This window comes from Phyllobates terribilis, unplaced genomic scaffold (assembly GCF_046119375.1).
Source record: "Phyllobates terribilis strain yellow unplaced genomic scaffold, ASM4611937v1 Scaffold_1__5_contigs__length_1240528914, whole genome shotgun sequence".
Classification (NCBI taxonomy): domain Eukaryota; kingdom Metazoa; phylum Chordata; class Amphibia; order Anura; family Dendrobatidae; genus Phyllobates; species Phyllobates terribilis.
This window is the reverse complement of record NW_027362761.1, coordinates 304,490,980-304,510,554: the sequence shown is the minus strand read 5'-3', so window position 1 is coordinate 304,510,554 and position 19,575 is coordinate 304,490,980. Positions and strand designations below refer to the sequence as shown.

General features: G+C 48.2%; 1 protein-coding gene across 1 annotated transcript; it reads right to left on the bottom strand.

Moving 5' to 3' along the window:
- Window positions 1-17,964: 17,964 nt before the first annotated feature.
- On the bottom strand, window positions 17,965-19,008 carry LOC141261162 (testis-specific serine/threonine-protein kinase 1-like). Its single transcript, XM_073676197.1, has one exon. It carries the CDS (start codon window positions 19,006-19,008, stop codon window positions 17,965-17,967), a length of 1,044 nt encoding a protein of 347 aa, XP_073532298.1.
- Between the last annotated feature and the right edge of the window lie 567 nt (window positions 19,009-19,575).

Sequence of the window (19,575 nt, the reverse complement as noted above, 5' to 3'; positions counted from 1 at the left end):
TAGAAAGAAAAAGGCCAAAGGGTTTATGTTTAACAGGCCCCCACCGATAACAGGAAGCCCGCCCAATGAGAGTCAGCCCCAGGTGGGGGCGAGACTTCTTCCTTTCCTCCCAGCCTGGGAAAAAATATCGAACAGCCCTTGGATTTTAGACCTGATTAAAACAGGACTAAAATTCCAGTTCCACTCCATTCCCCGTCTGAACTTCGTCATAACCCCCATGAGGTCATCAGGGGTAGAACAACTAGCACTAGAACAGGAAATTCTAGGCCTAATAGAGAAAGCAGTCCTTCAGGAAGTCCCTGCACAGGAGGAAGGCGAAGGATTCTACTCCCCTCTGTTCCTCAGGAAAAAAACAGATGGGACATTAAGGACAATTGTAAACCTGAAAAAATTGAACAAATTTCTAAAAGTGCAAACCTTCAAGATGGAGTCAATAAAATTGTTAGTGAAATTATTGTTCCCAGACTGTTTTATGGCTGTCCTGGATCTCAAGGATGCCTATTATCACGTCCCCATACACCGAGACTACCAGAAATTCCTGAGAGTAGCAATATCGCTAAAAGGAGTAGTCAAAACACTACCAGTATACGGCCCTCCCCTTCGGTCTAGCGATAGCCCCAAAGGTTTTCACAAAAATAGTTTTCACAAAAGAGATAATGGCCCATCTGAGGGAGCAAAACATCCTCATCACCCCATACCTGGACAATCTGCTAATAATGGGCAACTCGTTCAACCATTGCAAAGACCATCTAGCAAGGGTCATGGGTTCCTTAACGAATTTAGGATGGCTTCTGAACCTAAAAAAGTCCAGGTTGGAGCCGGATCAAGTGCAAGAATATCTAGGTATCTGATTAGATTCAAGGAATCAGGAATGCCGTCTCCCGGCAGGGAAAATCCAGAACATGATAGCCCGGATATCTCATGTGAAAGACCATCCCTCTGATTCTGCGGGGAGCAATGTCCCTTCTAGGTTCTATGACTGCTTGTATCCCGGGGGTCCGTTGGGCTCAGTTGCACACCAGAGACTTGCAATGGGAAATCTTGGGGACAGAAAAGTCACTAAAAGGGCGCTTAGAAGGTCGGCTAATTTTGTCATCAAAAACCTTGCTTTCCCTAACATGGTGGACGGAGGTGGACAATTTAACCAGAGGCGTTCCATGGACAATCTCAGCGTCGCAGGTCCTAACTACAGATGCAAGCCCCAGGGGGTGGGGGGCTCACCTAAACGACCAAATAGCTCAGGGGGTCTGGTCAGAGGATTTGTAAGGGGTATCTTCCAACATGAAAGAACTTCTGGCAGTAAAATTCGCTGTCTCAAAATTCCTAAACACCCTATGGGGACACCATGTAAGGGTTTTTTTCAGACAACAGGGTAGTAGTGGCATATTTAAACCACCAGGGGGGGACCCGGTCCCATTCTCTGCTACAGGTGTCAAAATCCATCCTCCAGGTAGCAGAGAACGATTTGGAGTCCCTGTCTGCACTTCACATAAAAGGAACAGAAAATATCACAGCAGACTTCCTGAGCAGGACTCAGCTGAGACAGGGCGAATGGGAGCTGAATCAGTTGATGTTCAACCAACTCACGGAATTTTGGGGGAACCCTTCCATAGACCTATTTGCCAACTGTCAGAACAAACAAGTGGACATATTCTGCTCCATCAACCCCAAGGGGAACCCAGCGGCATTAGATGCCTTCTCAATCCCATGGAACCACCAGCTAGTCTATGCCTTTCCTCCGATCGCTCTGATTCCGGCGGTTCTGAGGAAAGTCAGGGAAGACAAGGCAAACATAATTCTGATAGCCCCCTTCTGGCCGAAGAGGCTCTGGTTTTCCTCGCTGAGGATAATGTCCACCTCCGGACCCTGGGTTCTTCGGAAGTTTCCGGATCTCCTTTTCCAGGGACCGGTCCTCCACCCTCAGGTAGCAAATCTACACTGGATTTTGAGAGGGAGCTATTAAGGGATAGAGCGTTTTCCCCGAATTTAATCTCCACTCTACTACAGAGTAGGAAACCCGTAACCACCAGACTTAACACTAAAACCTGGAAAAAATGTCTCTCATTTGTGGGGTCGAAGGTACTAGGGGAGGCCCCTATTGCTTCCATCTTAGAGTTCCTGCAAAAGGGGTTGGAGAGGGGTCTGGCCACAAGCACTCTAAAGGTTCAGGTGGCAGCACTAGGAGCCCTATACAACTGCGACCTGGTCAGAAATAGATGGATTTCTAGGCTCATCAAGGCATCACACAGGTCTAGGCCCATCCCCTCCCTTAATACTCCTCCTTGGGACCTAAATTTAGTTCTTTCAGCCCTAACCAAACATCCCTTTGAACCTTTAGCGGATGCATCTCTAAAAGTTCTATCTCTTAAGACGTCTCTCTTAGTAGCCCTCACATCGGCACGTAGAGTTAGCGACATACAAGCCTTATCAGCAGGGCCCCCCTTTACGCTAATTCTAGAGGACAGGGTGACACTTAGGACTGACCCAGCATACCTTCCTAAGGTGGGATCACACTTCCATAGATCACAGGAGGTCACCCTCCCTTCCTTTGGCTCGAATCCCAAAAACAGGGGGGAAGAAAACCTTCACACCTTAGATGTCAGAAGGTGCATTATCCAGTACTTAGAGGCCACAAAAGAGCACACTGTCAAGGTGGATAAGGGACGCGATCTCCCTGGCATACTCATCTAGCGGGGAGAACGCCCCGGAGGATTTAAAGGCTCACTCGACTAGTGCAGTGGCAAGCTCCTGGGCGGAGAAAGCCGGTGCTTCAATTGAACAGATATGTAGAGCTGCAACCTGGTCTTCCCCTTCTACATTCTTTAAGCACTACCGGCTGGATCTAACCTCTTCTTCGGACCTTACCTTTGGTAGAAGGGTTCTGGAAGCAGTGGTCCCTCCCTAAACGACACTTCTCTGCAACTCTCTCCGTGGTGCCGTGATGGGGGAAGGAGAAAGACGTAGTTACTTACCGGTAACGGGATTTCTCAGAGCCCATGACGGCACCCATACATTCCCTCCCTTCACACAAGGGGGTGCACATTTAATTATTACCTATATTTAGTCACAAGGTGTGTCTGGTAAACGTCTTAAGAATGTTAAAATTTGTGTTACTAACCTGGGGGTCCTCTCTGTGCTCTGTAAACAACTGATGCGGGAGAGAGGTACCGCCCTTTTTATCTGTAGGTTTCCTGTCCTTGAAGGGCGGATCCCCTCTCTCCGTGGTGCCGTCATGGGCTCTGAGAAATCCCGTTACCGGTAAGTAACTACGTCTTTTTGTTTCATCTGTCCATAGAACATTTTCCCAGAAGGATTGTGGTTTGTCAAGGTACTCTTTGGCAAAGATCAGTTGTTCCTTTTTTATGTCTTTTCTTCAGCAATGGTTTCCTCCTTGGCCTTTGCCCATAAAGCTCTGCTTGGTTTCGTGTGTGTCATATGGTACTTGTTGAAACCATGACCTCAGACTGTCTTAGGTTGGCCTTCAGATCTTTGGATGTTTAATGTGGTGTTTTTTTTTCCACCATTTGCACCAACCTTCAAAGAAATCTCTTGTTAATTTTCCTCTTTCCCCCACGTCCAGGGAAGTTGTTGACGGTTCCATGCTTGTCAAACTTCTTAACATTGCGCACTATTGAAACTGGGATACCAAGGTCTTTGGAGATTACCTTATACCCTTTGGAAGTCTTGTGTTTGCTAATAATAGCATTTCTGATGTCCTCAGACAGCTCCTTTGTGTTTACCATTGTGACAAAGGAACAGGGCCTTCCATGTGGCTTTTTAAAACACGGAAGTCATCATTCATTGGCTAATTCATGTCACATGGACACTGACAATCACAAGTGAATCTCTTTTGTGATTTACCACAGGAGAGTCAAAATGTGTTTCCATACTAAATTAATGTAAAGGGTGCCAATACCAGTGACACAGCAAGCTTTAGGTATTTCTATTTTTCCCTCCCATTGTTTTTTGTTTTAAATTATTGTTTCTCATTTGCTCTTTTGTATTTAACACGAGTGCCCTATAGAAAAAAACGTTTTCACTTGATGCATTTTTTTCAGGAGATATTCCACATTATGTACTTAAACTTCATGGGTGCCAATGACAATGAGCAACACTGTATAGGCCTTGATGTTAATGAGTTCTGGCTATCTCTACCTCCCACAATTGATTGGCAGTTTTCTACCTTTGCAAAGTGTAGGCAGAAAGCTGTCAATCAACAGCTGGTAGAGGGCAAAACAGAGCTCATTGCTGAGAGCACTAGCAGAACTGCAGCAGATAAAATAGTGATTTATAGCAAAGCTACAGCAAGAAGCCCAGTAAGTATCACACTGCTGTACTAAGGGACTTTGTCCGTACATAATGCTACTCATACTGGGAAGCATAAATCCAGTGACAGCCTTCCTTTAAGCACAATGTGACCAGAGTCTAACTAAGAATTCATTTTTTTCCATCATATTATTTGTTGGCAAATTATATAATACTTTATTTCTTCAATTCGAGAACACTTTATTAGTTTTATTCTGCTTGATGCCACAGCCATATTGTAGCAATATGTCACTGTACCTTTTAAGACAAACCCACTAAAGTACATCATAAACTCTGTTACAGCTCCAAAAAGTTGAGTTTTCCGTGGTTTAACCACTTATTACCAACTGAGGATATATAGTTATGCCATAGGCCAGCTTCCTGACTATGATGCGGGCTCGAGGCCTGAGCCTGCATCCTTCCTGGCAGATGATGGCTGTGATACTAGTGCATCATTTGCCTCTAACGGCTGCGAGTGGAGCAGAGCTAAATCTGCGGCTGTTAACCAGTTAAATGCCTGACAGCGGCATTTAGAGTACACTGGCAGGAGGAGTGTCATTCTATGTGCCCATGACAGCCATGAGTCTCCATGATAGCCAGTGATCTGCAGAAGACCCCTGTACCTGTCATGACGGTGCAACTGTGAACATCTTCTGGTTGGGGTTATTATTTATTATTATTGTAGCGTCATTTATTCCATGGCACTTTACATGTGAAAAAGGGGTATACGTAGCAAAAACATTTACAATAATCTTGAACAAAATGAGTCAGCGACTGGTATAGGAGGAGAGAGGACCCTGCCTGCGAGGGCTCACAATCTACAAGGGATCGGTGAGGATACAGTAGGTTAGGGTACAGCTGGTCGTGCAGCGGTGGTTACTGCAGGTTTTAGGCTTGTCGGAAGGTTGGTGGGTGGGTCTTCAGGTTCCTTTTGAAGGTTTCAGGGGTAGAGAGTTCCAGAGTAGGGGGGATGCACGGGAGAAATCTTGTACACTATTGTAGGAAGAGGAGATAAGGGGAGTAGAGAAGGAGATCTTGTGAGGATCGGAGGTTGCGCGCAGGTAAGTACCGGGAGATTAGGTCATAGATCTATGGAGGAGACGGGTTGTGGACGGCTTTCTGTGCCAAGGTTAGGGTCCTGAGCTTGAGTCTCTGGGTAATGTGGAGCCAGAGAAGGGATTGACAGGGGGGAGGCCGGGGAGTAGCGGGGGGACAGGTGGATTAGTCGGGCAGCAGAGTTTAGGATGGATTGGAGGGGTGCGAGAGTGTTAGAATAAAGGCCACAGAGCAGGAGGTTGCAGTAGTTGAGGCGAGAGATGAGGGCATTCACTAGTGTTTTACAGAGTTTTTGCTGATGAATGTGCGGATTCGGGAGATATTTCTGAGTTGGCGTCGGCAGGAAGTGGAAAGGGCTTGGATATGTGGTTTGGAGGAGAGATCAGAGTACCCGGTTACACTGAGGCAGCGAGCTTGTGTTACTGGGGAAAGTGGGCAATCATTAACTTTGATGGATAGGTCAGATTCGGGGGGGTGCTGAGTGAGACAGCGAAAAGTTGATTAATTCAGTTTTAGCAATGTTAAGTTTTAGAAATCTAGCAGAGAGAAGGATGAAATAACGGACAGACGTTGTGGGATTCTGGTTAGTAAGGAGTGGGTATCCGGTCCAGAGAGGTAGATCTGTGTGTCATCAGCATAGAGGTGATACTGAAAACCGTGAGACTCTATGAGCTGTCTCAAGCCGAAGATGTAGATGGAGAAGAGCAAGGGCCCTAGAACTGAACCTTGGGGGACACCGACAGATAGGGAGCAAGATGAGAGGAGGTGGTGGGCGAGTTGGAGACGCTGAATGTTCGGTCTGTTAGGTATGAAGCGATCCAAGATAAGGCCAAGTCTGTGATGCCAAGAGAAGAGAGAGTCTGTAGTAGAAGGGAATGGTCCACTGTGTCGAAGGCAAATGACAGGTCCAGGAGAAGGAGGACAGAGTAGTGGCGCTTGGATTTGGCGGTTAGTAGGTCGTTGGTGACTTTAGTCTGGGCAGTTTCGGTGGAGTGGTGCTGTCGGAAGCCTGATTGTAAGCGGTCAAAGAGGGAGCAGGAGGAGATGTGGGAGAACAGTTCAAGGTGGACATGTTGTTTCAGTAGTTTTGAGGCCTAGGGGAGGAGTGATATGGGGCGATAGGTTCTTTAGTCAGATTGGTATGCCAGGGTTGCCTATTGGTTGTGCAAGCTTTGGTATGTATGAGAGGGGTGACCGAATCGAGAGCTGCAGCTGTTGTGGTGTTATATAAAGCAGCAGCAACGTCTGCATCATGTAAGGAACTTATGTCTGCAAGAGAGAGGAGAGGTTCAGAGAATGAGTGTAGGTCAAGGTGTTTGAGATTTCTGCGAGCGTGTGCAAGTTTGTGGAGTGGGGTTTGTGGATTTGGAGAGGAGAGGGAAAAGAATGTAAGTAGGTTGTGGTCAGAAAGAGGGACAGGTGAGTTAGAGAGGTTAGATAGGGAACAGAGGCAGGTAAAGATGAGGTCCAGTGTGTGGCCGTGGAAGACCACTGAGGAAGTGAGGGATAGAAGCTTAGAGACAGATGAGTGGTAAGTGTCAATGGGGATGTTGAAGTCGCCCATGATGATAGTGTTCATAGGAGACTGTAATGTTTCCTATATACAGCAGTACTGTGTCATTACTGTACATAGTACAAATGATTGTAGGTTCAAGTCCTCTAAAAGGACTAACATATAGTGAAAAGTTTTGTTTTTTTTCAACCTAAAAGTTCAAATTGCTCTACTTTTGACTCATTAAAATAAAGGACTAAAGGGGGCGTGGTCAAGGGATGTATGTGGTGAGAAGTGCCTTCCCTGTGCTCCCGTGGCACTTATCCTGAAAGGACAATTTTGAGGCAGAGGAGTGGGCCAGCGATAGACTCACCAGCTGCCGGCGGGCAGAGGCAGAGAGATGTGACTGGAGATGTGGCTGTGCGGCTGGAGCAGTTTGCCCATAGGCTTGCATTCTCCAGTCCCCTGCTCAAGAGGTCAGTGTCTGCTACACAGGGGATGCGGGGAACACCTGGTGAGGGGAGTACCGATTTATGGCATTAGGAGGATGAGGAGTCTGAGTCCACTGAACTAGGAGCAATAATGGGCATAATGAATCTACGGCAGCATCTAAAGGGAAAAGTTGTATCCTTGAAGAGATTTCCCAGAGGACCCCGCCTTCCCTGCAAGATGTCCTCAATAGAACATAATATATTGGTGACCGTGAAATGAAAAAATGACTACCAATAAGAAGAGATTCCAGCTCAGTTCATTAAAATTGTATAATCTTTATTGATAATATGAAAACAGAAATGTAAAAAAACAGGCCAAAGACCTCAAGAAAGAAGGGAAGAAAAAAAAGACTACAATACCTACATGATAAAAAATAGAATAAACATGATTGTTTCCAATATAGATCCCACAATATGGTCAATTAAAAAATGCTAAGACTAGAACAGACTAGAGAAATGTAAACAGTCTGCACCAAAAAATAAATCAATATGTAGAAAACCAGTGTATCCCTAAAGTCACATAATGGCAGGTAATAGTATAATCTTGCTGGGCTGATATATGGGACAAACTATGCTGAACTGAACACATAAAGCATGGGTCACCACAGAACAGATCAAATATGAACTAGTAAGAACCAAAATGAATCAATAAATTCCATAAGTAAGGAAAGTATAGTACTAGTGATGATCTGTAGGGGTCTTTGCCCTGTTTTTTATATTTCTGTTTTTATATTATCAATAAAGATTATACAATTTTAATGAGCTGAGCTGGAATCTCTTCTTATTAGTACAGTCATTTTTTCATTTCACTGTCGCCAATATATTGTTTTCTATGATTAATTGAAGTGTCTAGCATTTCCTTTTTTGGACATATTGTAATAATATGTCCTCAATGCAGCTAATAAATGCAAATTTACTCTTAATTCAGCTGGAAGATGCTCTCCCGCCAGTCCGCAGAGATATACTGATTCACACACATGCAGTCGCACTGTTGATTGCCAAGGCTGATGACTTGGAAAACCATCAGAGACACAATTATATTAGACTGGTGGGGGTCCCTGAAAAGGCAGAGGAGAGAGCTCACTAGGTCACCACAAGACCGGGCCCTGTGGGTGGAGGACCCCCCAGGCCTATTTTGATCAAAATCCTGCACTACAAGAACTGAGACATCATATTAAAGAAAGCAAGAGCAGGACATTATGTTCGGGGGACAGAAAGTCTTTTTTCCAGACTTTTCAGTGGAGAGCCAGTGCAAATGGTCTCAGTTTCTAAACAGAAAGAGGAGTAAGAGGATGCTGGGCCTGCAATGCTTGACGATTTACCTAGCCAAGCTCAGGGTGGTTGCCCTTAGCATTACCACATTCTTTCACTTCTAATGCACTTAGATGGCTGGACAGTCATGAACAACAAATCTGGTGAGAGGAGCCAGACGGGCTTGAGACAGCTCTAATGCTCTCTGACGCTGAAATATCCTTCTCACTACCAGTTATCTACAGCCGGTCTAGGCGTTGCAGGACTGGGGCCTCACTTAAAGCGCACCTGTCAGCAGGATTGTGCTTAGTAAACCACATACACTGTCAGGTGGGCGCCGTTATACTGAGTACTGAGTTTGCCGAGAGATGCTACTGCGCACGAGCGGGCGCCAATTTGGTAGAGGAAAAAGAAATTTGCCTGCAACAATATGGCTCCCGCTGCTCGCGCTTGCACATTAGCATTTCTCGGTTGCCGAGAGATGCTACTGGGCATGCACTGGCCGCCGCGGCCATTTTGGGGGAATGTAAATGTCAATATGACACACAAATTAAACAGTCAGTATTTAAAATAGTAGGCAGGTCATTGAAAGCACAGTGACCTGTCAGAAGGCACAGATAGGCATACATGAATACATAATGAGAGCACCAGAGCACATGCATATCATTATGTCAGAAATGAAAGTAAAGACTGTAAAAGAATCACTGGACAGATTTCATCACCCAAGGTATCATTTTACTCAGTGTAATGTCGCCCACCTGACAGTGTATGTAGTTTAGTAAGCACAATCCTGCTGACCGATGCGCTTTAATTCTACCATGCAAAATTTATACTATTGTGACTGGAATTTATGGTCCAAATCTCTGTGTCACTTACTTCAACTTCTACATTAGTGTGGCGTGTCTTCCCGCCAAGACACTAATAGAATGGTATATGGTGTTTCTTCATTCCCAGGTGCATGCACCTAATGGTTAAAGCTTGGCTTGAGCCCCATCCCTTACTGGTAAGGGCAGGTTTACAACATAAAGAGGGGGGGGGGGGGGAGTTATAGGTTTACAATTGGAAGATGGGAGGGTGGGTTTGGAATGCCCCTGCATAAAAATTTCAATTATCAGAGCCGGGAGAACAGTAAACTCACAATGATCATCTTCTTTGATCGGTGTTCTTAAAGATGAGTACTATGATTAACTTTATTTCTTGGAATATTCATGGGTTAAGCAACAATTCCAAAAGATTTGCATTCCTTGATTATATTAAAAGATTCAACCCCGCAATAATAGGGTCAGGAGACCCATCTAACAAACGACACTATCAATCAGATACACAGATCCTGGATGGGGGTATACCTTATATTCATTTCATTCTAACTGCTCCAGGGGGGCTAGCCTAATTGTATGTAAAAGTATCCCATTTACGCATATTGACTCATTTAAAGACCCTGACGGTAGATTTGTTGTGGCTAGATGTAAAATCCAGCACTTTGAATGTATCATTGTTGTAATCTATAGAGATAGGCAAACCCGAACAGTAAAGTTCTGGGTTTTCAGGGTCCGTACCGAACACCTAGTGTTTAGGCACGGACCCCGAACATGAACTCCCTCAGGCTCAATTGATCCCACTTACTGCTCTACCGCGTGAGAAAGTTTTCACGCAGCGCCTGTGCCGTGAGTTCACTAGGTTCATCAATTGATGAACTCCTGTGAACTCTTTAATGGCAGCTCAGCACTACACACTGCCGGTGTGAGGGATATGGTTGTTGTTTATTTTTTTTTTTGTTACAGCGGACAATGGCTTCAGGGAATAGGCGTTATGTGAGTATAACTGTTTTTTTATGATTAAATAAATGAGTTAAACCGTGTGGACTTTTATTTCAAATAAAGCATTTTTTACATGTCGTGTGTTTATTTTTAAACGTTTACTATGGGGTTAGTAATGGGGGCATCTAATAGACGTCGCTTCATGTCAGCTGCCAATACAAGGCTGACATGAACCCCAACCCTATTCCCCACTGCCACCACACCAGGGCAAGTGGGAAGAGAAAGGCTAAGCGCCAGATTTGGCGCATCTTATTGATGTACCATTTCAGGGGCAGCTGAGGGGTGATGTTATTAGCCTCGGAGGGGCCTAGTATCCATGGTCCCTTTCTGGCAATTAATAACAGCCCACAGATGTCTGGTTAGCCTTTGCTGGTTAGATTTTATAGGGGGACCCTACGTCAATTTTTTTCTGGGGTCCCCCTGTAAACTAGCCAGTAAACGCTAATCAAACAGCTGTAAGTAGTTATTAAGGGAGAAACTTGGGGAATTATTTGATGTCAATTCTGGTTTGGTCCCCAAAAATGTGGTTTGGGACGATGTGAAGGCCTTTCTAAGTTGGGTACTGATCAGAGAGAGTAAACTGGTGAAAAATAATTTGCAGAAAAGAGGTGTTGAATTGGAAAGTAAGGCCCGAGAAGCCGAAACATTGTTCACCCAGGAAAATAATCTGGAGAATAGAATGGTTTGTAAAGAGTCACAAAAACAACTGAAATTATTTCAAATGGAGCAATCTGACAACAAAAGGATGTTTTTAAGGCCACGGCCCCACTATCAGTGTTTGGTCAGTAATCGGCCACGAGTGGGTGATAAATGCAGAATTGGTTCATTTGTTTCTATTATACCTTTTCTCTGATTGTTCCTCACCAGGTTTTGGCTCCCACTCCTGAGAAATAACATTGACCGAATACTGACAGTGGGGCCATAGACTAAAACAGCAGTTTTATGAGGAGGGAGAAACTACTGGATGCTTCCTAGCCAAAATGGCCAAACCCAGAGAGAGAATGCTATTATACACAGGTTAAAAGATAGACAGGGAAGGATTAACACCCAAACTCTTGACATTTTACAGACTCTACATAGGTTTTTATACTAATTTGTATTCATCTGGGACAAAGTACTCGGGAGAAGCGCTGTGGAAATTAATAGCGCTATAGAGATGAGTAAAATAAATACATTTGCTCCTGTGCACTGAAAAGTTGATAATTGTAAAATCAGTGTGGGTTTCCCATTCTCAGAGCACAGGTGAGGTGATAAGTTATCTGAAGCGGAATACTGTACCCCTTTAAACTCCCAGCTTGACAGAGAATCATTGACTTAACCTAATCCCTTGCAATTTTACATAACTCACAGAAAAGGCTTCTATGGTAATTTTGGGTTGTGGACACCCTATGATGTATAACTGTAGCACCCTGAGGATTCGGCTGCTACAGGGGTATTGCACCTCAACCCAGAGGTGTGATATTCCACTCCCGGGTAAGGATGGAGTGTGGGACTGAGCTCGGTAGGCTGCATGCACTACATACATCCCATTTCCGAGGAACAGACCAACGGTACTCCCACTTAGAAATGTGCAGGTACGACCGAGTCTGTTCCTGGCTGGAGTGGGAGGGGGGTGGAACATCCCATGTAGTGTAGGGGCAGATAGGGGGAGCAGTCTGGGTAGTGATAGGAGCTCATTGGGTGCTGGTCACCTGAGCTCACACATAGAGGGATATATAAGGTGGGCACCAACTAGAATCAGGGTCAGATGCAGAGAACAAGTCAGATGCAGAGAACAAGTCAGCTGTAGAGAACAAGTCAGTTGGAGAGGAGTCTGTCTGATGCAGAGAACAAATCGGCAGAGAGAAGGAAACAGCAGCCCTGGAGAGAGAGAGAGTGGAGCAGAGAAAGACCCAGAGGGGGAAGACTGAAGGGACCCAAGAACCCAAATTAGAGCACCGGGTGAGGAGTCAGCAAAAGGGTACCGGAACCCAAACTGGTGGGGGTAAAAACAATCCCCAGCCAGAGACCGGAGGCCGTGGGCAGCATCTGCCACGGCCACCCATCAAATCCACCCCGAAGGCACACCACATGAAGGGTCAGGGAACCCAGGGCCAAGGGTGTCCCAACAGAAGGCCCGAGGGAGCTGGACCTAGGTGGATCACTGGTGGGGACGGCTGAAGAAAGGACAGAGGGAGAGCTCAGGGCCACGCTCCGGACTTGTTTGGGGGTTGGCTGGATCCAGGACCTGGTGGACGCAGCACGGCTCGGGTGGTCACTAGCAGCTGGAGTGACCAGTACAACATCTGCAGTAAGTAAACACCCTTAACTGCACAACCCGACTCTGTCTTCACTGCCGTCTGCACTACACCACCACAACCCCCATCCTCTGCGCCTGTCCCCTCTGAGGCTATACCCCTCCCGTTGGGGGTTATCCCACCAAGCTGCGCACCCACCATCAGCCTCAGCGGACCCTGCTGCAGCGGCGGCCACAGTGACCGCATCACAACGGGTGGCGTAGTCGACACAAAAGAACTTTAGTAACATCTGTAGAACTGCCACATCACACTGAGCTTGACGCCCTGGGCACGGGACCGGGTCACAGCCGCTCGGAGACTACAAACCCCCCCCCATCTGATCCGGTGCCGGGTATTCCCCTCAAAAAGGAATATGTCCCAGGGGGCGCGTCAACTTTGGCGTAGTCGGCAGGATTACGTGCCCGCAACACCCGGGTACTGCGTGCCTGAAGAAAAGTGCAAGTTTACCTCAGAAAGAAGTCTCCCGCCGGTTCCGGAGGGTCCACGCCATCGGACTCCATCACCAGTCGTTTCCCGCCGATTGTCCGCCATTTCCAACTTGTTCCCGCCATCTGCAGAGTTTCCCGCCACTGGGCGACGCTTCCCGCCAAAACCGCAGATTTCCCGCCTTGGAAGAGCAGCGGACGCCATTATGGGCGTGCCAAAGGAGGGCAAGAGGCCACCTCCCATCGTGGGTCGGGACAGAAAATGGCGCCAAAAGTGGAAACCGCCCCCACCAACAGAGACTGTGATGCTGGAGGTGTCTGTCAGCGTGAAAGAACTACCCCTGGAGCTGACAGTCACCGAGTTGCCCCGGGACCGCCCTCGAGGTGGGAGGAGACGAAAGAAAAGAACAAAGATGGGTGCCGCTTGGAGCAGTCTGGAGCGAGCGCACCCGGAGGCAAGAAGTCTAACGAGGAGTAGCGGAGAAGCTTACCCGGATATGGAGAGAAAGCAGAACAGCACCGGCCCGCTGGCCAGGAGTCTGCTAGAGACCGAGGAAGGAGGGCAGAGCAGCACCGGCCCGCTGGCCAGGAGCCTGCCGGAAGAAGAGCAGAGCAGCACCGACCCGATGGTCAGGAGCCTGCTTAGAGTCCACAACCCCGCTAGGTCTAGCGGAGATCTTAGCGCAGCTCCCCCGAGACCGGGAGTGTGCACAAACTGCCCTGGAGGGCCTCGGACGGAGGATGGCCCGGGTACAGCGCGAGATATTGGCGGAGTGGAGCCGGGAGATGACCCAGCAAGCTGAGACCAGTCAACGGAGCACGCTACCCTGGAAGAGGAAGCAGACCGCCTCTGAGGATGGCGCGGGAGGACCCAAGGCCGGAGACGGCGCAGAGAAGGGAGCCGAACGCATGGAGGCAGGTAAAGGGGACGCTTATACCCCATACCGAGAGACCGCCCACCTGCCCCGGTTCCCCGTCGCAGAGCCCGAAAGTCCCCCTGCTGTGCCCGTGGCCGCCATGTCACCGCTATGGACTAGGCCCCGACCGGAAGCCGCCGCAGCGACCCCTGTGACGTCACGCGCCTCGACCCGGAGCGTGACAAAGCAGGAAATACCACCAGCCTGGTCGCAAGGCCTAGTACCCCCGGGCGCCGCATCACCAACAGCGCCCCCTACCTCCGCGGAGCCTCCGGCCTGGCCGCAAGGCCAGGTAGCCCAGGGTGCCGCCGTCCTAACGGTGCCCTTCACCTTCCAGGTGCCCCAGGCCTGGCCGCAAGGCCTGGGCAACCCGGGCGCCACCACCACCGCGCCCGCGCCCGTAAAACCAAGGGTGCCACACCTGGGGAAGGACTTGTTCAGCCAGCTCACATGGCCGGACGGGCGGCCCTTCATCTGGCCCAAAGGATACCATGAGCTGGAACGGCAGCAGAAACTAAGACCCCTGGATGAACCCCTGATTCCGGCTCCGAAGCCCGTGGCACGGATCTCGCCCCCGCTAGCGGAAGCACAGTTTGAGTGGGACCCCACCGGAGAAGATCTAATGGGGTTCACTCAGAAAACTAGGGCAGCTGCAGCAGAGCGCGCTGAGTGTTGCCGACAGCAGCTCGAAGAGTTCGCGAGGGAGCGGAGAGAGAGGCGGGTCCGGGAACAACAGGCCCAAATAAGGAGCGCCGAGCAAAAGAGCCGGACCAGGAGGGACCCCCGTGCAGCGCACAGTCCCCGTACCACCGGGACTGTAATCAAGTTTAACCAGCAGCACGGGTGGGGCTTCATTCGAGACAACAACACCCCCGGCGACGTCTTTGTCACGCGCAGAGACGTGGAGTCCCATCTGCCGGAGGGGCACAAAGGCCGTGACCTCTACGTCGGAGACGAGGTCACTTTCACCCGGCACAAGTGTGCCAAAGGACCTTACGCCCTCCACGTACACCGCTTGACGGAGGAGGAGTTGCGGTACGGGGAGGAGGAGCCAGAGGACCCGGACGGGTCTGAAGCAACACCATATCACCAAGAAAAAGCAGGAGGGAGCCGTCGTTGAGGACGGGAGTAGAGACTGTATATAGTTGCCCGTCGGGGCACAGTGAACCGTTGCTGCTAAAATAGTCCCCGTTGGGACCAGTGAACTGTTTACCCGTTAACCCCTTCATCCTACAGGCTGAGGACTGTGAGCAGCCATTCCCTTCCCTCTACCTGGCCGAGGACTGAGAGCGGCCATATCCCCTGTATATAGTTGCGCGTCCTAAAGCGCCCCCTACCGGTTTTATAGGAAAACCAGTTTTTCTAAGAGACTGTCGCACTTTTCCCGGACACACGTTGCACAGTGTCCGGAGGAGGAACCTGAAACAAGAGACGACGAGAATGTTATATGAAAAGTTTTATATATATATAATGTTTTATATGTTTTATTATGTTTATATGAAAATTTTGTATGTTTTGGTGTTTTTGTCTTACAGCCCGAGGACGTGCTGTGATTTACCAGGGGGGAATGTAGCACCCTGAGGATTCGGCTGCTACAGGGGTATTGCACCTCAACCCAGAGGTGTGATATTCCACTCCCGGGTAAGGATGGAGTGTGGGACTGAGCTCGGTAGGCTGCATGCACTACATACATCCCATTTCCGAGGAACAGACCAACGGTACTCCCACTTAGAAATGTGCAGGTACGACCGAGTCTGTTCCTGGCTGGAGTGGGAGGGGGGTGGAACATCCCATGTAGTGTAGGGGCAGATAGGGGGAGCAGTCTGGGTAGTGATAGGAGCTCATTGGGTGCTGGTCACCTGAGCTCACACATAGAGGGATATATAAGGTGGGCACCAACTAGAATCAGGGTCAGATGCAGAGAACAAGTCAGATGCAGAGAACAAGTCAGCTGTAGAGAACAAGTCAGTTGGAGAGGAGTCTGTCTGATGCAGAGAACAAATCGGCAGAGAGAAGGAAACAGCAGCCCTGGAGAGAGAGAGAGTGGAGCAGAGAAAGACCCAGAGGGGGAAGACTGAAGGGACCCAAGAACCCAAATTAGAGCACCGGGTGAGGAGTCAGCAAAAGGGTACCGGAACCCAAACTGGTGGGGGTAAAAACAATCCCCAGCCAGAGACCGGAGGCCGTGGGCAGCATCTGCCACGGCCACCCATCAAATCCACCCCGAAGGCACACCACATGAAGGGTCAGGGAACCCAGGGCCAAGGGTGTCCCAACAGAAGGCCCGAGGGAGCTGGACCTAGGTGGATCACTGGTGGGGACGGCTGAAGAAAGGACAGAGGGAGAGCTCAGGGCCACGCTCCGGACTTGTTTGGGGGTTGGCTGGATTCAGGACCTGGTGGACGCAGCACGGCTCGGGTGGTCACTAGCAGCTGGAGTGACCAGTACAACATCTGCAGTAAGTAAACACCCTTAACTGCACAACCCGACTCTGTCTTCACTGCCGTCTGCACTACACCACCACAACCCCCATCCTCTGCGCCTGTCCCCTCTGAGGCTATACCCCTCCCGTTGGGGGTTATCCCACCAAGCTGCGCACCCACCATCAGCCTCAGCGGACCCTGCTGCAGCGGCGGCCACAGTGACCGCATCACAACGGGTGGCGTAGTCGACACAAAAGAACTTTAGTAACATCTGTAGAACTGCCACATCACACTGAGCTTGACGCCCTGGGCACGGGACCGGGTCACAGCCGCTCGGAGACTACAAACCCCCCCCCCATCTGATCCGGTGCCGGGTATTCCCCTCAAAAAGGAATATGTCCCAGGGGGCGCGTCATAACTACGCTGCACTAACATGTCTGTATAGCTGAGGGAGCGATGCGGTCATGGTGGTAAATTGTATAGTGCGTAGACCAGTAGCAGCATCTTGTTTGGACTTACCCTTAAAGGGGTATTCCAATCTCAAGGGTTCAAATATGTAGTTGGTGTAATAATAATAATATTAGGAAATACCTCCAATTAGAAATGTAGTATAGTTAATCTGATTAGCTATTTCACTTACCTCATGTGCAGGGCATTGCAGTAGCTTAGGTATCCATGGTTATGACTACTAATAGCAAACTGTCACTATATGAGTGGCCGGAATCATTGCTACCTAAGCTACTGCAATGGCCTGCACATGGGTTAAGCTATATAGCAAATCTGAAGAACTACTCTATACTTAATTTCTAATTGGAAGTGTTTGCTAATATTATTACACCCATTACATATTGGGATAGGATCTTTAAGCCAGGTGGTCCTGCTTTGGTAAATAATGAGATTTTTTGTTTGGTTGATCATGTGACATCGCTACACTTTAGGGTTTGCCTTTGTTCTTTTCAGTTTCCATTTTACCCATACTAAAATATAATTCTCCTAACCAGGGTCAGGTATTATGGATATTGTGGCTTTAGGAAGCTGTATTGGCAAATTAAACTTTCCATTAAAGGATTTGTACCAAGATCGGATTGGTGATGACCTTCTGATCGCTGTTGTTACACTGAATGGATGTCACCATTTCAGAAAAGGAGGCTCTGTAGTGCCCACCTAAATGGAGCGGTGGTTGAGAATGTGCACCACCTTTTGTATTCATTGTCTATGGGAGATAGCCAAATACAGTTCCATAGACATTGAACTGAGTGACCGCTGCATTCAGAGTGGGCACTATAGAGCCCATCTCTGGATCGAGGGTGGTCCCAGCAATTTATCATCTGATCCTAAGAACAGGTGATATCTTGCTATCTGGTTTGTTCCCCTTTGGAAAACGACAACAAATAAACTAAGCATTCAGGAAAACACATTTTTTGTTTGAATTTTTATTAAGCTACATGGCATTGACCAGATAACACTATAGGATTCAAACTGAAGTGTTCCTACATTGCTGCATTTGATGTGCTTGTGTCTGATGCTGTCATATCTTCATCTTCTTGCACAAGACTTTCTTGGACATTTGCCACCACAGAAAAGTTTGGCATTGTTAGAGAGTCATCAGAAGCTTTATCTGGGTTTTTGGAATCTTGTTTGAAGACAGCAGTCTGGTCCGCAGGCTTCACATCCTTTTTACATACTGGGGTGCTGCTTGATGCTTTAGCTTTTGAGATGGGTTGGAGCCATTTATGGTTCAATATTTCATCAATGGTAAGACGTAGCCTTATATTTGGCTGAAGCATTCGGTAAATGATGTCTTTACATTCACTTGAAAAGCGTTTAGAGCTTGGGAAATCTATGTTCTGTTCCTTCTGTACACGTAACATCTTCTTTATGTTGGAATCATCATAAGGCATTGAACCCGAGACCATTATAAACAGTATCACACCAAGGCTCCAGGTATCACTGACCTTGGGCTCATATGGTATTCCTTGCAAGACCTCTGGAGCAGCATAAGCTGCTAAGCCACAATATCTTTGACTGAGGATCGACTTATGGTTCTCGTCTATACGTCTAGCAAAGCCAAAGTCTGAAAGTTTAATGTTGAACTCTTCATCCAATAGAATATTCTCACACTTAAGATTCCTGTGGACAATATCTAAATCATGGCAATACTTTACAGCTGTGGCAAGTTGATGAAACAGTTTGCGTGCCACATCTTCTGGCAATGGTCCTCTGTTCTTAATGAAGTCCAACAAATCACCTTTGGCACCCAACTCCATTACAATGTAGACTTTACCTGTGGAAGTCTCAAAGATTTCATATGTCTTTAGGATATAATGATGGTTCATGACGGATAGGATCTCTATTTCACGAGGAAGGAACTTCCGCAAAAAATCTGGTGGAGCCTTTGTGCGATCAATAATCTTCACAGCAACACAGCATTTCATGTGTTCAGAGAATGCTACCCTAACTTTGGCATATGGGCCTTCCCCTAAACGCAAGCCAACTGTATATCCTTTCTTTTTCAGTATAGCAGCGTCATCCATGATGAGGCCGGGCTGAGATGTTATCACACTGCATTGTAATTGCTGATTTTCCTACTGCTTGTGACGCGCCCCCTGGGACATATTCCTTTTTGAGGGGAATACCCGGCACCGGATCAGATGGGGGGTTGTAGTCTCCGAGCGGCTGCGACCCGGCCCGTGCCCAGGGCGTCAAACTCAGAGTTATGTGGCAGTCCTACAGATGTTATTAAGAGTTCTTTTGTGTCGACTACGCCACCCGTTGTGATGCGGTCACTGTGACCGCCGCTGCAGCAGGGTCCGCTGAGGCTGATGGTGGGTGCGCAGCTTGGTGGGATAACCCCCAACGGGAGGGGTATAGCCTCAGGGGGGACAGGTGCAGAGGATGGGGGTTGTGGTGGTGCAGTGCAGACGGCAGTGAAGACAGAGTCGGGTTGTGCAGTTAAGGGTGTTTACTTACTGCAGATGTTGTACTGGTCACTCCAGCTTCGAGTGACCACCCGAGCCGTGCTGCGTCCACCAGGTTCTGGATCCAGCCAACCCCCAAACAAGTCCGGAGCGTGGCCCTGAGCTCTCCTTCTGTCCCGTTCT

What these genes read in the sequence shown, in the direction of transcription:
- LOC141261162 (XM_073676197.1), bottom strand. Translation starts at nt 19,008, where the DNA reads ATGGATGACGCTGCTATACTGAAAAAGAAAGGATATACAGTTGGCTTG.